The 22,455-nt window shown below is 37.7% G+C and overlaps 3 protein-coding genes across 3 annotated transcripts in view; 2 read left to right on the top strand and 1 right to left on the bottom strand.

Moving 5' to 3' along the window:
* Positions 1-7,315: 7,315 nt before the first annotated feature.
* On the top strand, positions 7,316-12,799 carry LOC107039230 (deoxyribodipyrimidine photo-lyase). Its single transcript, XM_015258747.1, has 6 exons — positions 7,316-7,651; positions 7,978-8,104; positions 8,748-9,076; positions 9,800-10,350; positions 10,954-11,195; positions 12,483-12,799. The coding sequence occupies exons 1-6, from the start codon at positions 7,583-7,585 to the stop codon at positions 12,680-12,682; spliced, it is 1,518 nt and encodes a 505-aa protein (XP_015114233.1). The 5' UTR covers positions 7,316-7,582; the 3' UTR covers positions 12,683-12,799.
* Positions 12,800-13,441: 642 nt separating this feature from the next.
* LOC107039264 (pseudouridine-metabolizing bifunctional protein C1861.05) overlaps positions 13,442-22,455 on the bottom strand; it is a 61,081-nt gene continuing 52,067 nt past the window's right edge. Inside the window, exons 8-9 of the mRNA XM_015258790.1 lie at positions 13,923-14,170; positions 13,442-13,760 (exon numbers count right to left, since the gene is read on the bottom strand). Coding sequence (XP_015114276.1) covers positions 13,461-13,760; positions 13,923-14,170 — 548 coding nt within the window. The 3' untranslated portion in view covers positions 13,442-13,460. The remainder of the gene's footprint in view (positions 13,761-13,922; positions 14,171-22,455) is intronic.
* Positions 14,778-20,347, top strand: LOC107039268. Its single transcript, XM_015258793.1, has 2 exons — positions 14,778-15,072; positions 18,239-20,347. Exons 1-2 carry the CDS (start codon positions 14,937-14,939, stop codon positions 18,739-18,741), a joined length of 639 nt encoding a protein of 212 aa, XP_015114279.1. The 5' UTR covers positions 14,778-14,936; the 3' UTR covers positions 18,742-20,347.

Below are 22,455 nucleotides of genomic sequence, written 5' to 3'. Positions count from 1 at the left end.
CAGGAAATAATCAATGGAAGCTGTCAATTTGAAATCAATTATTCCATGAAAATTGGAGGAGAGGATTGACACAATCGATAGCAAAAAAAGTCGTTCTGAATCAAGTCGAAAAATTGGTCTGAATCAAGTCGGACTGAATCATGCTGGGAATCGATTTATTTCATGTCAAATTGACGGCATGAATCGAGTCTGACCTGGAGAGATGCATATCGATCTGATTCAGGTCGATTTTTCGACTTGATTCGTGTCGACTTCGACTTGATTCAGGTCGATTTTTTGGCTTGGTTCAAGTCGATTTTTCGGCTTGATTGAAGTCGATTTTTCGGCTTCATTCAAGTAGATTTTTCAACTTGATTCAAATCAATTTGTCTTGATTCAAGTACATTTTTCGGTACGATTTAAGTCAATTTTTCGACTTGATTCAAGTCGATTTTTCGGTTTGATTCAAGTCAATTTTTCGGTTTGATTCAAGTCAATTTTTCGGTTTGATTCAAGTCAATTTTTCGGCTTGATTCAAGTCAATTTTTCGGCTTGATTCAAGTACATTTTTCGGTTTGATTCAACACGTTTCTTCGCGAAATAAACCGCTTTTCGACTCACATCAGACGCAGAATTCGGATTGGCTTAGTCCGAATCACTCGACTTGAATCAAGTTGAAAATCGACTAGAATCAAGCCGACGTCAACTTAAATCAGCATTTTTTTAGTGTAGTATTTTCTGAGCATAAAATATTGTTCTGTCAATTTTCGAGTCATGAGTTTCATCATACAAATGAAGACGTACTTCTCATGCAACTTCTTTTTTTCTCAGTGTACCGCGCACGTGACGTGCATTAAAAACCCAGGGCTCTCCATTAATTCTACGTATTGTAATTTTTTTTATCAAGAGAATGAAGATTTTCGGGGGAGGGAGGTGAACCAAGGCTTCTCGGAAGTAAGAACGTAACTGATGAAATGAAAAAACGTGACCTCTCCAGTATATGTACTTCAGGTGGATACATATGGTGCATTCTTAACACTCGACTTCCCCTATTACCATTTGCGCATAGAGGAAGTGAGGAAAACCGATTTCTTGGATGACCATTCGAGGAATTCCATCAAAACAAATGTCTGAGGAATTTTTTTTCTTCCGTTCTTCGATTTATTGGAATTTAGTATGCAGAAGAATTTTGACATTGAGTGGTGATAAACACGAGGAATTGTATGAATCACGTGGTTATGAATGAGGAAAACTGAAGACATTGGGAGAAATACCTCAATTATTCGTCATCTTAGCGGTTTTTTCGACATGAAAAATCAACAGTGGAGAAGTTGCTTTTGTGTTCATATAGCTTAGCTATTTTTGCTAATAAATGTGCTTCCGAATGTTTTCTTTTCATTAAATTTTCTTCTGTTGTATATCATTTATCGCTTCATGTCATTTCGTTATAATTCGTTATAATTATATTTCGTCATTGATCATTTGGGTTACATTACTTGGGAAAATTTGACATAAATGTAACATAATTTTGAAAGTTTTTAAATTTTTCAACTAAACTGCATGGAAAAAATTTGAAAAAAATCATACCCAGTCAGTATTATCTAAATTAAATTTCTCAAAATATTGATATTCTTTCAAATATTTCCCTCTTATAAATATATAATAAAACTTGTTTGTAAAAAGGTGGATTATTTTTTATGAGGCGTCAAAAAAATTGTTGATTTTTTCACATCTAATGAAAAAAAATTCAGATTTTAATCTTTGATTACAATAGAAATGTTGATTTTCCCATAAGACACTGGGTTAAATTCTGTTTTCTAAACATTTCTCCTTTGAAAAGCCAAAACGATAATTAAATTCAGAAAAAAAATTAGAATTCCCAAACTAATCGAGTTTTCTGCATTTTTTTTGCAGTTTTCAATAATCTTTGAATTTACCGTAAGGGTAGAGCTACTTCAAGTGTATGTTCTTTTTAGAATAGGAACAATCCATAAGTTCAATGAAATCGACGTCTTGTCAATATCCACCGAAAAACCAATAAAACCCAATCGATTGAATCCTCTCACGAGCCATCACATCCATTCTCGTCCCGATTGCGTTACCCGATCCCCCATGTTCGTGTTGTATTATTATCGCATTAACCATGTACATAAGTACTCTCGCAACTCGTACCCATTCGTAATGCCTCCTCGTTGTGTCGAATATCAAAATCCCCCCCTCCCCCCTCCCCCTCCACAATGGCTGTGGCCTTTTCGTATTCCCCCTCAACGCGATACTCAACCCGATTCCCCTGATCGCTCATGTTCCCTTTTAAATTCACGAAAACGTAACGACCCACCGACATTTGCCAAAGCCGTGTCCGCTCGCACCCGCGTTTTGTATACCGGTTTTTCGTTTGAGAAAGGAAACCAAATGAGGGAGGTAAGGCGGCGCGGGGAGGGGCGGAGAAGGAGTGAAGAATAAAAAAAACTTTCTAAGTCTTCCGCACGGAGTTTCGTTGGATCACAAACTTTCTCGCGGACGCACCGACATTGGTTCCGGAAACACGCCGGAAGTCATCTAAAACTAGTTTTCACGCAAGATTTGTTGATGTTATCGAAATGCATTACGTATTTCATTTAAGGGGAGACTACGATGAGTTTTAAAAGTCGTGGCTTCTTAGATCTGAAAACGAATAATTAATGCAAGAAATTTTTTTTTCTATTGTTCGTTTGCCCGAAAACGCTTAAAATGCTAAAAACAGCCCAGGGCCTCCAATTTTTGAGCTACAAAAGGTTTTTTTTCTTCAAAATTTTCAGAAAAATGTGTGGAACAACAATTACAAGCCAGTTTTTTGGAATTCGACTCCTACACAGCTGACTTCGGTTTTTTTCATATCAAATAATTCACTATTTGTGTAAAAAAATACAAAAAAAACAAATTTAGCCATGTAAGAGGCAAATTTAAAAAAATTAGCTCATACTTGTTATTCCACATATTTTTCCGAAATTTTTGAAAAAAAGAAATCCTTCGTAGCTCAAAAATTGGAGGCCCTGGACTGTTTTTGGAATTTTAAGCGTTTTCGGGCAAACGAACAATAGAAAAAAAAATTTCTTGCACTAATTATTCGTTTTCAGATCTAAGAACCCACGACTTTTAAAACTCATAGTAGTCTCCCCTTAATTCAGAGGTGAATTTGTTGAGATTTTTTTGTCATTCGTCCACGAATGAGTGAATGTGTTGAGAGAAATAATTTTAATATTTTTACATCACACTGTCCGCGACAATTCGTGTCCATCGAATAACGGATATTAACGTTAACGGACATTGTGAAAAGAAATTATATTCGTCACTCGGCTCGAAAACAATTTTTCACACGTCAGAAAAGTTTTCGACATTTGATGAAGCCATAGTTCAAAATCAGAGTTCATAACAGAGATGTCAGACAAGATATGAATGTTTTTTGAGGCTCGAATTTGGATCAGGGAAACATTTACTTACATTTTTCAAAAATATTCATTTGATTTGAATGAAGTTTACGGACATCAAATAAATTATTTATCTGGTACCTTTTAACTTCAACATCGAAATCCCAAAAAAAATGAATTCTCAAATAGCGAATTAATGAAATTCCACATAATGAAATTCCCCGGCCAAATAAGCCTTGAAACCCAATAGAATAATCGAAACTTCTTCAACATATTTCATTTCATCTCTCGTCAAAAGGCCTTTGAAATACCCAAACGACACTTTTATCGCTTAAACTCCAACTGTTGTGTAAAGCCCCACCTTATCTTCTCCCTCAGCGTATATTGCAATGGCTTTGGTGTTTCATAACACACCACAATCAAATCGTTATTTTCATCATCGTTGAATATTAAAACCGCGCTTGTTTCCAGTTCTATGTCACGCGGATTCACTCGAGCCTAGGCCAAGTCCCCAGTACAGACGATTAACGACACTTTCACACTGAGAATTCCAATGAATGGAATCCATTCGTATGTCCGAGTGACTCAATCAATTCTAAATTACGTCAATTTCATTTTTCTTTTTTTTTTCTCGAAAACTGATGCGTGTTCCTCTGGGTTTTTTGCTCGTGTGGTTGGAGTGGATCCTGGGGCTCTCAGGGAACCGCAAATTGGGCAGAATTTGACACCGAGCGATGATCGTGTATCACGGTAGCACGAAACGCATGAAAGATTCTTTGTTCTATGGTTTCAGGTGGTATTATGCGGTTTAAAAGGCCATCACGTTTATTTAGAAAGTAAAACGGAGGGAATTTTTTTTTTCGGGGGTTCATTCAGTCGTGGAGGGACCCTAGTAGAAATTCTGCCTGAATCCGCGAGGTTGAATGCTGCGGCGAGAATCGCTACACTGAGAGAAAAACAAACACGTTGCCAAACAAAATCGCTAGTTGAAAATTGCCAAAAAAGAATTTGTTTGGTTCGAATTTGAAAGTCTCAAAGATGAATAATTGTTCTGCTTTCGACAGCAACGAAATATTTGGCTCAAGAGGCGAATAACGAAGATTTTTCGGGAGCAAAATACGTATGGGAGCATCGAATAACGAAGGAGTAGTGCTAGAATAGTATATTTCGTAACGAGTGCAAAAAAGTGGTTTATATCACGAGCCGAAGGCGAGTGATATAATCCCACGAGCTAAAAAACATTTTTTCACGAGTTACGAACAATATTTTTCATCACAATGTGGCGGAAATTGGACTTTTAGGCACGCGGAGCGTGCCGAAAGGTCACTTTTCGTCACAGCGTGATGAAAATGACATTTCTTGCGTCTACAGAGAATGCAATTTTTTTTGAACTATTAAATCTATTTTTACGACAAAAATTTTTCATTCCAGCGCACTCTCTGCATGTCTTGCACAAAAAAATTTTTTTTTTTAATTTTAAAAAAACTATTTTCTGGGCACAAGTAAGACTTGTTTGAGAACTTTGTCGTTTTTCTCTCAGTGTACACTGCAACTCTTTATGGCGAGGGAGTTATGGCAGGTATAGGCATAGCTTTTCGTAGAATAAAAATCGGAGATTGACACCAAGTCCGATACTGAGATTTTCCCCTCATTACGGAAATTCTTTATTAAAAAATCAAGTGACTCACCGAGTAGAGATGTAGCTCGAACTGGAGTCCAATGCAATCCGAAGCTGGCTCGATTTTCTCTTGGTCAGGGTCCTCAGCACTTTTCACACACTCTATTTCTATCATGAAATCACTTTGGGAAGAGTCAAACAAAAATATCATGATAGCACTTCGTTATCATCACTTTTCTACACTTCAGTCAAGATTGTCAACGAAAAGTTCAACGAATTTTATCATGTAATTAAAAATAAACCCGAGTTCACTTACTCACCCCTCACTCCCCACTTTCAAAATTAAATAGGGAAAGCAAAATGGACACATTTGATTTTTTTTTCGATGTTTATACCTCAGAAAAAAATAATAAATAATTAATAATAATAATAATAATAATAATAATAATAAATAAAGTGATCAATTAAACTTGGTTATCCGAAAAAATAATCGCATCTCATCCGAAATTTAACGACTCATTAAGACATCGGAAAAATTCAAAAGTGTCCTCTTTGCCCCACTAGTTTCTAACCCTGAGTTTCCCAGAAAAAGGAGCAACATCCGCGACTCTAAAATCATCTATCGAACGCCATCTTGTGTTGTTTGCACTCATGTCGGCATTAACGAAACACCGAAAACACTTTGGAACGTCAAAGTTATTGTCATAACGCGATGATCTCGATTAAAATCCCTCGTGTTCATTGCTGTCACTCAGGTCACACTTCAATCACTTTTTTGTTTAATCATAAAATTTATAAACCGATAAAATTCTGGAAAACTCGTCTTCCGTTCGGAATCACTCAGCACGCGCCATCTTGTGACGTCACAAAGATGTCGGTCATGCAGGAGACACACAATTTTCGCCGGGTGAAACGTGAAAATTTACACTCAAAAAATTTGCAATTTTTTTTTTTCAAAATTAGAATTTTGAAAAATTGGTTCATTGGGCAATATGGACACCTGATAAATCCGTATAGGGTGGACTAAAATGGACGTTCAAAAAATTTTCAATAAGTGAATTAAAAAATTGCTTCTTGGCAAAGTCCACAATCGAAAAATTATTCAAGAGTGGGGTAAAATGGACACCCGAAAAAGTTGGTCTCATTCAACTTTTAATCAAGAAAATTTTCAACAGACATTTTCCAACAGAATCGTGTTGCTATCTTTTTACAGAGAGAAATTAGAGTTGGAGGAGATATTAACAAATAAACTTCAACTCTATTAAATGTTGCATTGAAGTTTGAAATACAGAGTAGCTTTGGATTACCTGTTTTACTATTGAAATAACTTTGAAATTATTAATTTTTTTCAATGAACAATTGCACGCCCTACACAACTGACCTTTTGTCCATTTGCGAAATTTGTAAGATGGCTACTTTTCCACATACAAAGGAAATCACCATAAAACAATAGGAGGAGGGGAGGATAAATGAGCAAAGAAAAATTTGGTTTACCACCCCCCACAACAAACCTCAAAAATCAGTTTCATTTTCAATGTGAAAATCGCAGTCAAACTAGAGTTTCAGAAATTGAATAACATTGTTGAAACATAAAAAATTGAGGAAGAAATCGAACTGTCCATTTTACCCCGTTTTTGCACGCCCTACACAACTGACCTTTTGTCCATTTGCGAAATTTGTAAGATGGCTACTTTTCCACATACAAAGGAAATCACCATAAAACAATAGGAGGAGGGGAGGATAAATGAGCAAAAAAAATTTGGTTTACCACCCCCCACAACAAACCTCAAAAATGAGTTTCATTTTCAATGTGAAAATCGCAGTCAAACTAGAGTTTCAGAAATTGAATAACATTGTTGAAACATAAAAAATTGAGGAAGAAATCGAACTGTCCATTTTACCCCGTTTTTGCTTTACCTTACAACTCCTACGACGCAGTCTTACGACAATGAGCTCGTTTTTACAAACTTCAATGAAGTCGGAACAGTAGATTTGATCGAATTCAACTCATTATTTGAATCTGATGTCCACATTACTCCACCCTCCCCTTCGTCTATGCGCAGGCGCCAGTGATTCTCGCCGGGTGATCCTTTACATTACTCTAACACTCGTAATACATCGGAATAAACGACAATTACATCATCAAATCATTGTTCTCCGTTATTATCAACTGATTGTCATGTTATTTGTCATTATTCCGACGATTTTACCCTCATTTTTCCACAAAATGACTCGCACGAACGACAATTCCTCTGTTGACTGTGCGTGGCCGATCGCCATTTTGAATATGCGCGACAAAGCTGCGCGGTGGTTATTCCAGCCGTGTGAAATGTTCCGCGTGTTCTGACACTTGTATTTCACCAAAATAAACACCAATCCGATCGTAAAATTGATCAACATGAATCGAAGATCCTATTATTCATAATTCTACTGATAATCCTGCCCTCAAGGCCCTCCAAAGCCCCTCAAATTGTGATAAACAGCCACTAATCACCCAAAAATAATTCGACTTCCTGATGTTTTGATCTTTGTTGTGACTATTCTGAACATTATAAACAGGAAGAACAAATTACAAGAGATGGAACCACCGAAGAAGAAGGCAAAAACTCTGGGATTATTTGAGAAGTTCATCGAGAATCGTAGAAAGGTACTTCAGGGGAATTATTTCACTGTTTTTGGTGCAATAGTGTTTCAAGGACATTCCCATGTCTTGATTTTACCTGGAGACTGTGAGGGTGTAGGGGAAGTTGGGGTAAAACGGACACTTTTGACGTTTTTAAAAATGTTACTGGCAACTTGAAATGTTGACGAAATTCAATAATTTTTTTTTTCAGTGCAAAGAACATTTCTTTTCGTTTGTAATGAGCCTAAACTGAGCTCAATTGATAAATTTGTTTCTGAGTTATGAGTAATTAGAAAAAAGTCCAGTGTCCATTTTACCCCATCCTCCCCTGATTAAACTTGTGGTTTCAGACTGCTGATTCGATAATGGATTTTCCGATGAATAAAAAACGAATAAGGGTTTTGTCGAATGCTAAGGAAGTTGTGAAGAATTCTAAAGGAATCTTGTATTGGATGTTCAGGGATCCAAGAGTTCAAGGTAGAATATAAAATATTGTTGATTGTTCAATCAACACCTCAAGCACCTCAATTAATTACAATTAATTAATTACAATTAATTAATTGAGGTGTTGATTAGATGAATCAGCTCCATTCAGGGATTGGTTTTCGCTAAATATTTCAAAATCTGAAGAAGAGAAAAGATAAAATAATTTTTATAGAGTACTAATCCACCCGGGGCTTAATCATCAATTAAATATTCACATTTAGAATTATGTTATCAATCAATAATTGAGTTCCGAAGACTGACGATTATTTGGCAGATCGAAAATTCTTTTATGAAATTTATAATTATTTGCGCAATAGTCCATTGACAATTCTATATTGTTAATTATTTAATTCATAGTTAACTGAAAATTTAGATTATGAATTTATTGATTTGAAGCTTAAATTTGAAAAAATAATTATTTTGTTATTTTTCAAATTTCAATGGAGATGAGTGAACATTAATTATTTTAAAGTGCAACTTCTCTTAATATTAATAATCCCAGCAAACAGTATGTCGACAATTTGTCGACAAATTGCCGATGTCCTGTTAAATTTTAGATGGCACTGGCAAAAATTGTTTTCTGGGATCTAATGATCGACGCCGATCCCTGTTCATAATTAATTTTTTTGATTAGACAACTGGGCTCTCCTCTACGCACAAAAGCTGGCCTTGAAAAATCGCCTCCCCCTGCACGTCTGCTACTGCATCTTACCAAAATTCCTGGACGCCACGTTGCGTCATTACAAATTCCTCGTTGAGTCCTTGGAGGAGGTCTCCAACGATTGCAAGGAGTTGAATATCAATTTCCATCTCCTCCTGGGAGAGCCCAACTCAGTCGTCCTGGATTTTGTTAAGAAGTACAATATAGGAGCTCTTGTCATTGATTTCTTTCCACTGAGACTGCCCAGGTTTTGGGTGGAGGATATTGGAAAGAAATTACCTGAGGATGTTCCACTCTGTCAGGTAAATCCAATATCAGTGATTTTTTCGCGCCGCACACTGAGAGAAAAACGACAAAGTTCTCAAACAAGTCTTACTTGTGCCGAGAAAATAGTTTTTTGAAAATTATCAAAAAATAATTTTTTGTGCCAAACATGCAAAAAAATTGCATTCTCTGTACACACAAGAAATGTCATTTTTAGCATTACTCCTTCGTTATTCGATACTCCCATACGTATTTTGCTCCCGAAAAATCATTGTTTTATGCGAAACATGGGATAGTAATTTTTCGTTTCGGCTGTCTAATAATCACAGACAACAAATGAACCCTCAAATGAAACAATAATAATGATATGATAGCAATCTTGTAACTGAGGGATAAAATATTTGTTGATGAATTTTCCTCTATATGAGATATTTTCATCCTGAAAAGGCACCGTCTGGTGTGAATTATCCGCCTCTTGAGCCAAATATTTCGTTGCTGTCGAAAGCAGAGCAATTATTCATGTCTGAGACTTTCAAATTCGAACCAAACAAATTCTTTTTTGGCAATTTTTAACTAGCGATTGTGTCGGCCCAAACAGGACTTGTTTGACAACGTGTTTGGTTTTCTCTCAGTGCATGGTCTTTTCTACCGAACAGAAAATTATTATTCTCACCAGTGATCCCAATAATAAAAGAAGTTAATAGACAAAAGTTGAGAAAAAAAATTTTTTTTGCGTGAATTGCCATTTTTCCTGTTTAAAGGTTGATGCCCACAATATCGTCCCCTGCTGGCAGGCCTCCGACAAACTAGAGTACGCAGCTCGCACAATCAGATCCAAAATAAACTCGAAACTACCAGAGTACCTGACAGAGTTCCCCCCAGTGATAAAGCACCCCCACGACAGTGACTTCGAGTTCCCAAAGATTGATTGGAAAAATAGTCTGAATGAGGTTCTAATCGATAAGACAGTGGATAAGGTGGAGTGGTGCAAGCCTGGGTACCGAGGAGCTGTGGGACAGCTCGAGACTTTCATAACCGAACGTCTGAAGAACTACAACGAGAAGAGAAATGATCCTGTGCAGGACGCCACCAGTGGACTCTCCCCTTGGTTCCACTTTGGACAGATTTCTGTGGCTAGAGTTATTTTGGAGGTTCAAGAGTACCAGAAGAACTACCAGGCCTCAGTCAATTCGTTCATAGAGGAGGCCGTTGTTAGGAGGGAATTGAGCGAGAATTTCTGCTTCTACAATGAGAATTATGATAAGATCGAGGGAGCCAATGCCTGGGCCATTCAATCGCTCAATGCACATAGGTAATTTTTTTATCGTGAATTTGGAGATGGGATTAGTGTAGAAGACGTTTTCTAACAGTTTTTTTTACCACTCATTATAATATTAAAAATGTTTATTGAGTGTCAGTTGCACTGGAGTTTTGGGGAAAAATTCACAATTTGATGGAGAAATCAATGAAAACTGTACATTTTAGTTGAATTGTTTCGTAACAGTATTTTCTTGAACTTCATTCTATTTCAATATTTTGTTCTTGAATATATTATTGAATTTCAAGTCAATTATTCCAGGTAAATATATTCTTGAATTGTTCAACTAATTGATGACTCAGCGACAGAGATTAGGAATTCAAATAAGTTGAATTCTTATCAATCTTGAATTTCTTGAATTCCGGAATTTTCAATGACATTCAAAATTTCGTAATTTAAAAAAACCTTTTTTTCACATATTGGTAAATGTGAAATTACCTCTAGAATGATTGAGTTGGGGAAGAAATGTTGAAAGACATCTTTCGTTGACAATTATATAAACTACAGAAAATTCCCTCAGCATTTCCCCCTAAAACCACTAGTCAATAATTGCAAAATTAATGAAAATGTCAATGAGATTTTTCGTAATGGTTCTAGGAAAGATAAAAGGGAGTGGGTTTATACACTAGAGGAATTCGAGAAGTCACAGACGCACGAGGACTTGTGGAATGCAGCCCAGAATCAGCTGGTGAGGGATGGAAAAATTCATGGATTCATGAGGATGTATTGGGCGAAGAAAATTCTGGAATGGAGTCCAACGCCAGAGGATGCTCTCGCCTGGTCAATCTACCTCAACGACAAGTACAGCATGGATGGCAGGGATCCTAACGGTTACGTTGGTGAGTGTCTCCTCCCATCAAGATCAAACATCCAACAATGAAATTTCAAAAGTTGAATTATTCAATTTGCCGAAAGTTGCGATTATCATTATGGATAATGACTTTAGGAGTTCAGGGCTTTTTCCCAAAAAGACTCAGTTTCTCATTGAAAAAAGCAATACGACCGATGGGAATCATATGTCCCAATTTAACAGCTGTTAAATTTTAATAAGATTTTAATCACTGGATAAGATTTTAATCATAAACACAATTCAATTCCTTCTGGAACACACTTTAGAGTGTGAATTTCTGGAACTCAATGTTTGTTGATACTCTGGTAAAAGTACGTGTCCACACTGTTATCAATTTTTAGTTAGTTCACACGGTAATTCAGTTAATCTGTTGTTCATCTCATCAATATAATTCCGTGCTTAGAATATTGTCATCTCGTGTTTGTCAGCACCAAATGAAAAATTAAAACTTCATTTGGAATATTGAGTCACAGCTTCTTTTTATTCATATCCGAAATTTTGTATTTGGATATTAACATTATTTGTTCAAAGTGAAAACATCGATCATCATTTTCACTATATTGCATTCAGATTCTCCTATCCTTAACGTCAAAAATGTGAGATAATCTCATAATTCTAGCTATTAATTCTAATCAACTTTGTTCGAAGAAAGCCTTAGTAAACGCAATATTAAGAGAGTAGAATTATTCTATTTTCCTCTGATCTAAATCAGTAGCGAAGCGGTAAACCGGGTTAAGTCGTTTTTTACTATTGGCTAGTTTTTGACGAATATCTCGGAATCTAAAAGAGATAGAAAAATTTTTGTCATTACCTTTTTTGTAGAGCCAATAGAGCGTTATAAAAAAAGTCGTGAGAAAAATTTTGCTATCTCTCTTAGATTCCGAGATATTCAGCAAAAACTGGCTAATAGTCAAAATCGACTTGACTCGGTTTACCGCTTCACTACTGAAATGATCTGGACAATTATGATTCATTTGGACAATTATGATTTCGATGTGGTGAGTGGTATTGAGAAAGTAACGAATGGGAATTTTTGTAGGAATTTGCTCTACAAAATTTTTTTTTCTATTTTACTCTAACAGCACGAATTTTTAACATAATTTGATAATTAAAATCAATTATTTTCGATCTGCACAAAGATCATTTTGGATTATTAATACTTGAATGATCTCGTTGATGAGGAATTTCAGAAGGAAATGTGAAAAAAAATTTGGTTGGAATACTGCCAAAATTACAATTAAGCAGTTCTCTGAATATTCTCCAATTATCTCCCTAGGATGCATGTGGTCAATTTGTGGAATCCACGATCAGGGATGGAGGGAACGTGAGGTATTCGGAAAGATTCGTTACATGAACTACAAAGGGTGTGAGAGGAAATTCGACGTGAAAGCTTACGTGAAGAAATTCGACGGGAAAATCGTGAACAAGAAGAAGAAGGAGACAGCCGAGAAACTCCCCAAGAAATCGAAGAAATAGCTCACAAAATATTTTACTCCACTTCATTCACAACTTGTTCTCTCTAAACACGGTGTAGTAATGGCGCTTGTTACTTATTGCAAAATCAAAAATAAAAAAGCACTTTATTTTCGTTAATTCCTCGTGTAATGATTTTTTAGAAAAATACTCTTACCTTTATCTCATCGTACACTGAGAGAAAAACAACCACGTTGTCAAACAAGTTTTGTTTGGGCCAACAAAATCGCTCGTTGAAAATTGCCAAAAAAGAATTTGTTTGGGTCGAATTTGAAAGTCTCAAACATGAATAATTGCTCTACTTTCGACAGCAACGAAATATTTGGCTCAACAGGCGGATAATTCACACCAGACGGTGCCTCTTCAGGATGAAAATATCTCATATAGAGGAAAATTTATCAACAAATATTTTATCCCTAATTTACAAGATTGCAATCATATCATTATTATTATTTAATTTAAGGGTTCATTTGTTGTCTGTGATTATTAGACAGTCGAAACGACAAACTACTATCCCTTTTTTCGCATAAAACAAAGATTTTTCGGGAGCAAAATACGTATGGGAGTATCGAATAACGAAGGAGTAGTGCTAGAAATAACATTTCTTGCGTGTGCAGAGAATACAATTTTTTTTAACTACTAAATCTATTTTTACGACAAAAATTTTTCATTCCGGCGCACGCTCTGCATGTTTGGCACAAAAAAATCCTTTTTTTATAATTTTCACAAAACGTTTTCTCGGCACAAGTAAGACTTGTTTGAGAACTTTGTCGTTTTTCTCTCAGTGTAAGGTTCTGAGGGAAGTGGGGACTGTCTGAGTGGATTCTAGGGATAGGCGAGCAGCTTTGAGCCCCAGAGATACGCAGGATTCTTCGGTGAATCCTCGCAGAATTCCGGAGATTATTCCAGCAGCTAAACAATCTCCACAGCCACTCACACTGTATTTACTTTCCCTCGAGTGTTCCTTAATTTTTGGCGTTGGGGAGTAGAGTCTACTCTGGATTCCTCCATTCTCCAATAGTAATAATTTGTTGTTGTTTTTGGAGTAGAAAACATCGGATTTTGATCCTCTTCGAACAATCTGTGGAGATAATTGATATAAAAAAAATTAATGACCAATTTTGGAGATGAGAAATTGTAAATTTATCTCAGGTTAATAGAGAATGAATTTCATATAAAACGAAATGATGAATTTTGTAATTGAGTTGGAGTAGATATTTTCAGTAGGAAATAATGTTCTCACCAGAACTCCTTCAGCCCCCATTGTTGCAACAACAACCGGAATGTACTCAGCTAATTTTTCAGCGACATCAGTGATCAATTCCCTGGCTCCATCCGGAGAAATATGATCCATTTTCTTTATCGAAAAATACTCAGCCATTGCGAAGAGTTCTTTGACGTTTGGAGTGACGAAGTGGAGGATCTTCTTCCACTCAGAGTGAGCGTCGAATATTTTGCAGGCTTTTTTCACGTCTGTTGGTTCGTACCACACTGAAACAAACAGTTAAATCATACTAAATATTTCGTGCTGAATATTTGAAGAGTAACCTGAGATGAAAATTTTTCATCGCAAAAACCCGCAAGAGCATATCAGTAGCGAAGCGGTAAACTGGGTTAAGTCGTTTTTTACTATTGGCTAGTTTTTGACGAATATCTCGGAATCTAAAAGAGATAGAAAGATTTTTGTCATGACCTTTTTTGTAGAGCCAATAGTGTTATAAAAAAAGTCATGAGAAAAATTTTGCTATCTCTCTTAGATTCCGAGATATTCAGCAAAAACTGGCCAATAGTCATAATCGACTCGACTCGGTTTACCGCTTCACTACTGATATTGAAATTCTATTAAACTTCTGTTGAAAATTCTATTAGTTTTTCATCGATTTTACTGAAGAACTGAGGAATTTCGTAGTAGACGAAATGTTTCATTTCCAATGGAGTGAAATTCCATTGAAAAAATAATTCTCCCACTTGATCCAGGGCTTCACTATTCGAAGAAACGCCTGGAGTAGCGGGCAGGTGACACCCACTACGTGAGTCACCACCTGCAAGACCCCCTCTGCCGTCAAGAGCGCGCAGCGCAACCATTCCCGTAGGAAGTCCCACTTGTCGCATTAGTACCCGCACAATTCTTCACATATTAAGAATCTGTTGACCCTCCCAGTCCCCCAATCCCTGCAAAAACAACCAAAACAAAGTGCAAAACAATCCCAGAGCCTCTTCAAAAGTGCAAAGTGTCTGAAACTCATTGAAATAAAAAATGGGAAAAACCAAAACTGGAAGAGCTGCGGCGATATGCACAGTTCTGGCGTTTGTTTTCGTGATGATTGCGTTCACCACACCCAACTGGCTGGAGACCGATGGAAGACTGGCGCATCCAAAATTTTTAAGAATAGGTAAACAAACAGACACAAGAAAGAAAATATAAGAAGTAATTCACTATTTGAAGCAATTGATAAGTGATAAAATGATCCTTAACCGTCAATTATTGTCAATTATCTCGGAATCTAAGGGAGGCAGTAAAATCCTTGTAAGTATATTTTTCATAGAGAATTTCCTAAGCTACAAAAAATTTTCTGTTACTTTTTCCTCTAAATCCAGTGGTTTTCGAGATATCCACGAAATAGTGAAAACAAAATTGCGGGAGAATTCTTGAAAACGAGATGAGGCAATTTTATTTGTCACGCAGTTTTTCTTGAGTATCCTAGATAATATTAAACTTTCTTCAGGGTCGTTTGACCTTCAACTCCAAAAGTCTTTAAGGATCGTTTCATCCTCAAAACCATTTAACCCTCAACTTCAAACGTCCTTAAGGGTCATTGGACCCACAAAACATTTTGACCGTCAACTCCAAACGGTCTTAAGGGTCGTTTGACCTTTAAGGGTCATTTGACCCTCAATTCTAAACTTTCTTAAGGGTCGTTTGACCTTTAAGACCAATTGACCCTCAACTCCAAGAGTTTTCAGGGTCGTTTGGCCCTCAACTCGAAACGTCTTTAAGGGTCGTTTCAACCTCAACACCATTTGACCCTCAACTTTAAACGTCCTTAAGGATCATTTGACCCACAACACCATTTGACTCTCAACTCCAAACGTTCTTAAGGGGCATTTGACCCACAAAACCAGTTGACTCTCAACTCCAAACGTTCTTAAGGGGCATTTGACCCACAAAACCAGTTGACTCTCAACTCCAAACGTTCTTAAGGGGCATTTGACCCACAAAACCAGTTGACTCTCAACTCCAAACGTTCTTAAGGGGCATTTGACCCACAAAACCAGTTGACTCTCAACTCCAAACGTTCTTAAGGGGCATTTGACCCACAAAACCAGTTGACTCTCAACTCCAAACGTTCTTAAGGGGCATTTGACCCACAAAACCAGTTGACTCTCAACTCCAAACGTTCTTAAGGGGCATTTGACCCACAAAACCAGTTGACTCTCAACTCCAAACGTTCTTAAGGGGCATTTGACCCACAAAACCAGTTGACTCTCAACTCCAAACGTTCTTAAGGGGCATTTGACCCACAAAACCAGTTGACTCTCAACTCCAAACGTTCTTAAGGGGCATTTGACCCACAAAACCAGTTGACTCTCAACTCCAAACGTTCTTAAGGGGCATTTGACCCACAAAACCAGTTGACTCTCAACTCCAAACGTTCTTAAGGGGCATTTGACCCACAAAACCAGTTGACTCTCAACTCCAAACGTTCTTAAGGGGCATTTGACCCACAAAACCAGTTGACTCTCAACTCCAAACGTTCTTAAGGGGCATTTGACCCACAAAACCAGTTGACTCTCAACTCCAAACGTTCTTAAGGGGCATTTGACCCACAAAACCAGTTGACTCTCAACTCCAAACGTTCTTAAGGGGCATTTGACCCACAAAACCAGTTGACTCTCAACTCCAAACGTTCTTAAGGGGCATTTGACCCACAAAACCAGTTGACTCTCAACTCCAAACGTTCTTAAGGGGCATTTGACCCACAAAACCAGTTGACTCTCAACTCCAAACGTTCTTAAGGGGCATTTGACCCACAAAACCAGTTGACTCTCAACTCCAAACGTTCTTAAGGGGCATTTGACCCACAAAACCAGTTGACTCTCAACTCCAAACGTTCTTAAGGGGCATTTGACCCACAAAACCAGTTGACTCTCAACTCCAAACGTTCTTAAGGGGCATTTGACCCACAAAACCAGTTGACTCTCAACTCCAAACGTTCTTAAGGGGCATTTGACCCACAAAACCAGTTGACTCTCAACTCCAAACGTTCTTAAGGGGCATTTGACCCACAAAACCAGTTGACTCTCAACTCCAAACGTTCTTAAGGGGCATTTGACCCACAAAACCAGTTGACTCTCAACTCCAAACGTTCTTAAGGGGCATTTGACCCACAAAACCAGTTGACTCTCAACTCCAAACGTTCTTAAGGGGCATTTGACCCACAAAACCAGTTGACTCTCAACTCCAAACGTTCTTAAGGGGCATTTGACCCACAAAACCAGTTGACTCTCAACTCCAAACGTTCTTAAGGGGCATTTGACCCACAAAACCAGTTGACTCTCAACTCCAAACGTTCTTAAGGGGCATTTGACCCACAAAACCAGTTGACTCTCAACTCCAAACGTTCTTAAGGGGCATTTGACCCACAAAACCAGTTGACTCTCAACTCCAAACGTTCTTAAGGGGCATTTGACCCACAAAACCAGTTGACTCTCAACTCCAAACGTTCTTAAGGGGCATTTGACCCACAAAACCAGTTGACTCTCAACTCCAAACGTTCTTAAGGGGCATTTGACCCACAAAACCAGTTGACTCTCAACTCCAAACGTTCTTAAGGGGCATTTGACCCACAAAACCAGTTGACTCTCAACTCCAAACGTTCTTAAGGGGCATTTGACCCACAAAACCAGTTGACTCTCAACTCCAAACGTTCTTAAGGGGCATTTGACCCACAAAACCAGTTGACTCTCAACTCCAAACGTTCTTAAGGGGCATTTGACCCACAAAACCAGTTGACTCTCAACTCCAAACGTTCTTAAGGGGCATTTGACCCACAAAACCAGTTGACTCTCAACTCCAAACGTTCTTAAGGGGCATTTGACCCACAAAACCAGTTGACTCTCAACTCCAAACGTTCTTAAGGGGCATTTGACCCACAAAACCAGTTGACTCTCAACTCCAAACGTTCTTAAGGGGCATTTGACCCACAAAACCATTTGACCCTCAACTCCAACTTCCGTAAGGGTCGTTTCACCGTCAAAACCCTTTGATCCTCAATCCTAAACTTTCTCAAGGATCGTTTGACCTTCAAGACCAATTAACCCTCAACTCCAACAGTTTTCAGGGTCGTTTGACCCTCAACTCCAAAGGTTTTTAAGGGTCGTTTCATCCTCAAAATCACTTAACCCTCAACTCTAAACGTTTTAAAAGGCCATTTGACTCTCAAAACCCTCCGAGCCTCCACTAAAAATGAAAAAAGTTGCCTGAATCGCGCTAAAAAGTAGTTTTTTCCGAAGCTCTCGCCAAAAATTCACTTAAAACCGAATCCCCCTTTGCCTCAGGTCTCTGGCAGGTCTGCCTCCAGGACTTCCAGGACACGCATCACATGTACGACACGAGATTCACCGGCTGCTGGTGGGTCTTCGAAGAGGAGTACTACATCATCAGGGACATTCTCCTCCCCGAGTTCTTCGTTGCGACGCAGTTCTTCTTCACCCTGTGCCTGACTCTACTGCTGATCGGTGGATTCCTAACGGCTCTCTACGGCTGTTGCTCGCGCTCCCATCCGCGTCACCAGGAGCTCCTCTGGGCGATCGGAGGGAACTTGACCCTCTCGGGGATCAGCGGATTCATCGCATGCATCATCTTCGGGGCGAGGGGGGACGGCAGGGATTGGATGCCCGATTGGGAGCACAATGATATCTCTTGGTCATTCGCTATGGCTGTCGTTGGAAGTGTTTTGCTTCTCGCTGCTGGGATTTTGTTCTTGGTGGAGGCGAGGAGACACAAGAAGAGGCACGAGAGGATGCTTGATGAGGAACCTAAGACCCATACCACTATCTAATAGCTTCGTTTTTTTAGAGGAATAAGGGGTAGTGGTGGGATGAGATGAAGTAGAGAAACACCAGCAGAAATATGTATTCAGCACAATTTAAGGTCACCTTGAGGGCCAATTTAACCCTCAGAAGGTCCTCCAAGGTTAAAGGTTAAATTGGCCCTCGAGGTCGTTTGGAGTTGCGGGTCAAATAGTTTTGAGGGTCAAATGATCCTTAAAATTTTTAGAGTTGAGGGTCAGATTAAGGGTGAAATAACTATCAAGGTCGGTGGGAGTTGAGGGTCAAATAGTTTTGTGGGTCAAATAATCCTTTAAACTTCTAAAGTTTAGGGTCAGACGTACCTGAAGGTCAAATTAAGGATGAAATGCCCATCAAGAGCATTTGGAATTGAGGGTCAAATCGTCGTGGAGGTCAATCTCCCTTAAAAACGTTCACGATTAAGCGTCCAATGATTTTACGGAGTCGAACAAACAGATTCTTTATTAGAACTGAGTAATCGGAAGAGTTATTTGACCCTTCACCCTGCACCCCTCAAGGGTCATTGGTCCTTTAAGACCATTTGACCCTCAACTCCAAACATTCTTCAAGGTTGTTTGACCCTTAACCCCGAATGTCATTAAGGGCCTAGAAGGGAATGTCATTCTGTCGTTGACCCCTACGACCCTCTGACCCTCATCTAAAAACAAAAAAAAGTTTTTTGAATTCTGCTGAATAGTCATGTCTCCAGAGAAGTGAGATATGAAAATTTTCAATAATTTTTCAATTTATGAGAGTTACAAAACAACATTTTGATGGAATTTTTTAGAGTGAAGTTGAATCTACAAAAACGTCTTGACAAGAATTTCTCTATTAATTCATTCCAGAGATATTCGACAAGAACAAAATTCCAAGTGAAATTGACGCATCTCGTCTCACCACTTGACTTTTTAAGTTACGTACAAATTTATATGAGAGAAAATCTATTGAGGAAGATTGTGGTGAGATTACAAAGAATTCTGTTCGTAAGAATTTCTAGATCTGTTAACAATGATGAAAATTATATTTTTCTGCCTCCAGGATTATCAATCCCAAATGCATATCATAATCTATTCCGACATTTTAGTATTTTCAATATTTGTTTTAAATGAAGAAACAAAGACGAGGTGTCTGACGATAATTTTACATTGATATACTGAAAATTTAATTTTGCATACAACAATCTCTTGGCATTCAAGGTATTCCACTCAGTGAGGTACCAAATTTTAATGAAGCGCACATGATTTTTTCTTAATAATTTTTGGAGATAGTTTTTATCGATAAATTATCTCTGTAATGTGAAGTACAGATCTTGAATCACCGTGAGATGTCTTCAGGATTTTTATTGAAATCCGTGAAAAAACCTGAGAAAAAAATTCCGTCCATTACTCCGATTGCCTTGAGAATCTCACGAAGATTGTTAATATTTGTAAATAGCTCTTAACTTGGTATTATTTTGTGAGATTTTACTGACATGAGGCTTGCATGCGACTCGTGTCGAATTTATAAATTTTAATTAACAATTCACAATTCTTGATTTCCATGTTTATTTTGTAATGGAATATTTATATAGGAACGAATAAATCTTTCTAATAAAATTTAAAAGTCGTCCCATGTTTCATTTATTACGAAATTATTTCTTCGTTAAATTGAATTAGAGGTTTTTAAATTTGAGGAAAAAACGAAATTTAAACGAGTTGTTATAGAACGGAATCATGAACGGATATATATATTGATTGATCTAGATGGAAGCCGTCGAGACGAATACTTTGAAAAAAAAATTGAAATCGGTGCAGTAATTTTAGATATTGAGGAAAAACGAAATTTAAACAAGTTGTTATATCTCAGGAACTGCTGGACCGATCGGGCTGAAACCGCGCGCCAAAGTTGAGCTCAATAATAGCTGCAATGAGCCAAAATCTCAGATTATTATCTACAAATTTCACCGTATTTATGTTGAATTGTCTAAAAATTAATCACCAAAAACCCAAGTTGTCGGATACATAAACACAGACACGACCCTAAAACCACCATTTCTTCTTCACGTTTCACAACATTCTAGACCATTTGCAACAAAAATTAGAAAATCGAAAAATGAGTCAAAAGCAAGGCTTCCATTCGGTAGCAAAAACAGCCAAAGTACTAGGATATCCTCAAAAAATCACCTCTCCAATCTCCATTTGCCAACTTTCCCAACGCAATTTGCATACCCCCTCCTCCCAACATAACAATGCCCCTGCAACCCATTTCCTAATCAGCACCTTGCATATTCATTCCGAACTCAAAATCGTCATGCAGACGAAGTCGCGACGCGCAATGAATCCCGCAAAATTCCAGGAGAAACGACGTAACGAGACGACTTTTATGAAAGGCAACAAATATCCAGACACTTGTCCTCCGTAGACCCACCCAAGCCCCCCCCCAGTGACCGCATATTCTACCGACTCGTGGGAAAAATGCTTTTTCTCCTCGTGCTCCACAGAATAACGAGGACTAACCGATGCAGAAATAATAGACAAGGTCCCGCGAGCTGACGAGGCGCCTTGAGAGCCTCCCACAGCGACCAACTAATATTACACGTTAAAACAGGTGCCCTCTGCTCACCCAGATCATCCATTGTAAATATTCTAAATAGATATTTATTTAGTGTTACGAACTTTCAGAGACGGTGCTAGTGGTTTTTATTGTGGCCAAATGAGAACTTAAATTCAAAATATTGTTCATCCCCGTCAAACATTTGAATACACTGAGAGAAAAACGACAAAGTTCACAAACAAGTTTCACTTGCGCCAAGAAAACAGTTTTTTTGAAAATTATCAAAAAAGGATTTTTTTGTTCCGTACCATGTCAACGTTTTTTTATTCACTCTCTACAGAGTCTATTCTCATCATAGATGAATTCCTAAATTCTTCTAATCTAAGGATTTAAAAACCCTGTACATTATTATATCCCTCACGTTGAAATGTATCGAGTCCAACTCACGAAAGAAATTAACTATGTAGCTAAGTGTAGGGGAGATTGGGGTAAAATGGACACTTTTGACTTTTTTTAAAAATATTAGTGACGGGTTGAAATGTTGATGAAATTCATCAGCATCATTCAAACCATCATTTTGTTTTCAATACAAAGAACAATTCTTTCCCTTTGTAATGAGCCTAAACTGAGCTCTATTGATACATTTGTTTCTGAGCTATGAATAATTTAAAAAAAATCTAAAGTGTCCATTTTACCCTACCCTCCCCTAACAAAATCCTAAGAAAAATCCGAAGTTTATAAGTAAACAACCTGTAGACAATATTATGCAAAATAATTGTATTTTTACTGCAGAATAAACCGTCACGGTTTGAATACAATAATAAAAAAAAGGATTTTTTTGTGCCAAACGTGCAGAGTGCGCCGGAATGAAAAATTTTCGTCGCAAAAATAGAAATGTAGAACAATTCTTTCCCTTTGTAATGAGCCTAAACTGAGCTGTTTAGGCTGTTTGGACTGAGCTGTTTTTATATCTAGTAGCTCGAAAAAAATTGCATTCTCTGTGCACGCAAGAATAGTATATTTCGTAACGAGTGCAAAAAAGTGTCTTTTGGCGAATGGGAGGTTTATATCACGAGCCGAAGGCGAGTGATATAATCCCACGAGCTAAAAAACGTTTTTTCACGAGTCACGAACAATATGTTTCTTCACAATGTGGCGGAAATTGGACTTTT

This window comes from Diachasma alloeum, unplaced genomic scaffold, assembly GCF_001412515.2.
Source record: "Diachasma alloeum isolate Michigan unplaced genomic scaffold, Dall2.0 Dall_scaffold_00295, whole genome shotgun sequence".
Classification (NCBI taxonomy): domain Eukaryota; kingdom Metazoa; phylum Arthropoda; class Insecta; order Hymenoptera; family Braconidae; genus Diachasma; species Diachasma alloeum.
The sequence above is the reverse complement of the archived record's forward strand: the minus strand, read 5'-3'. Positions and strand labels throughout refer to the sequence as shown.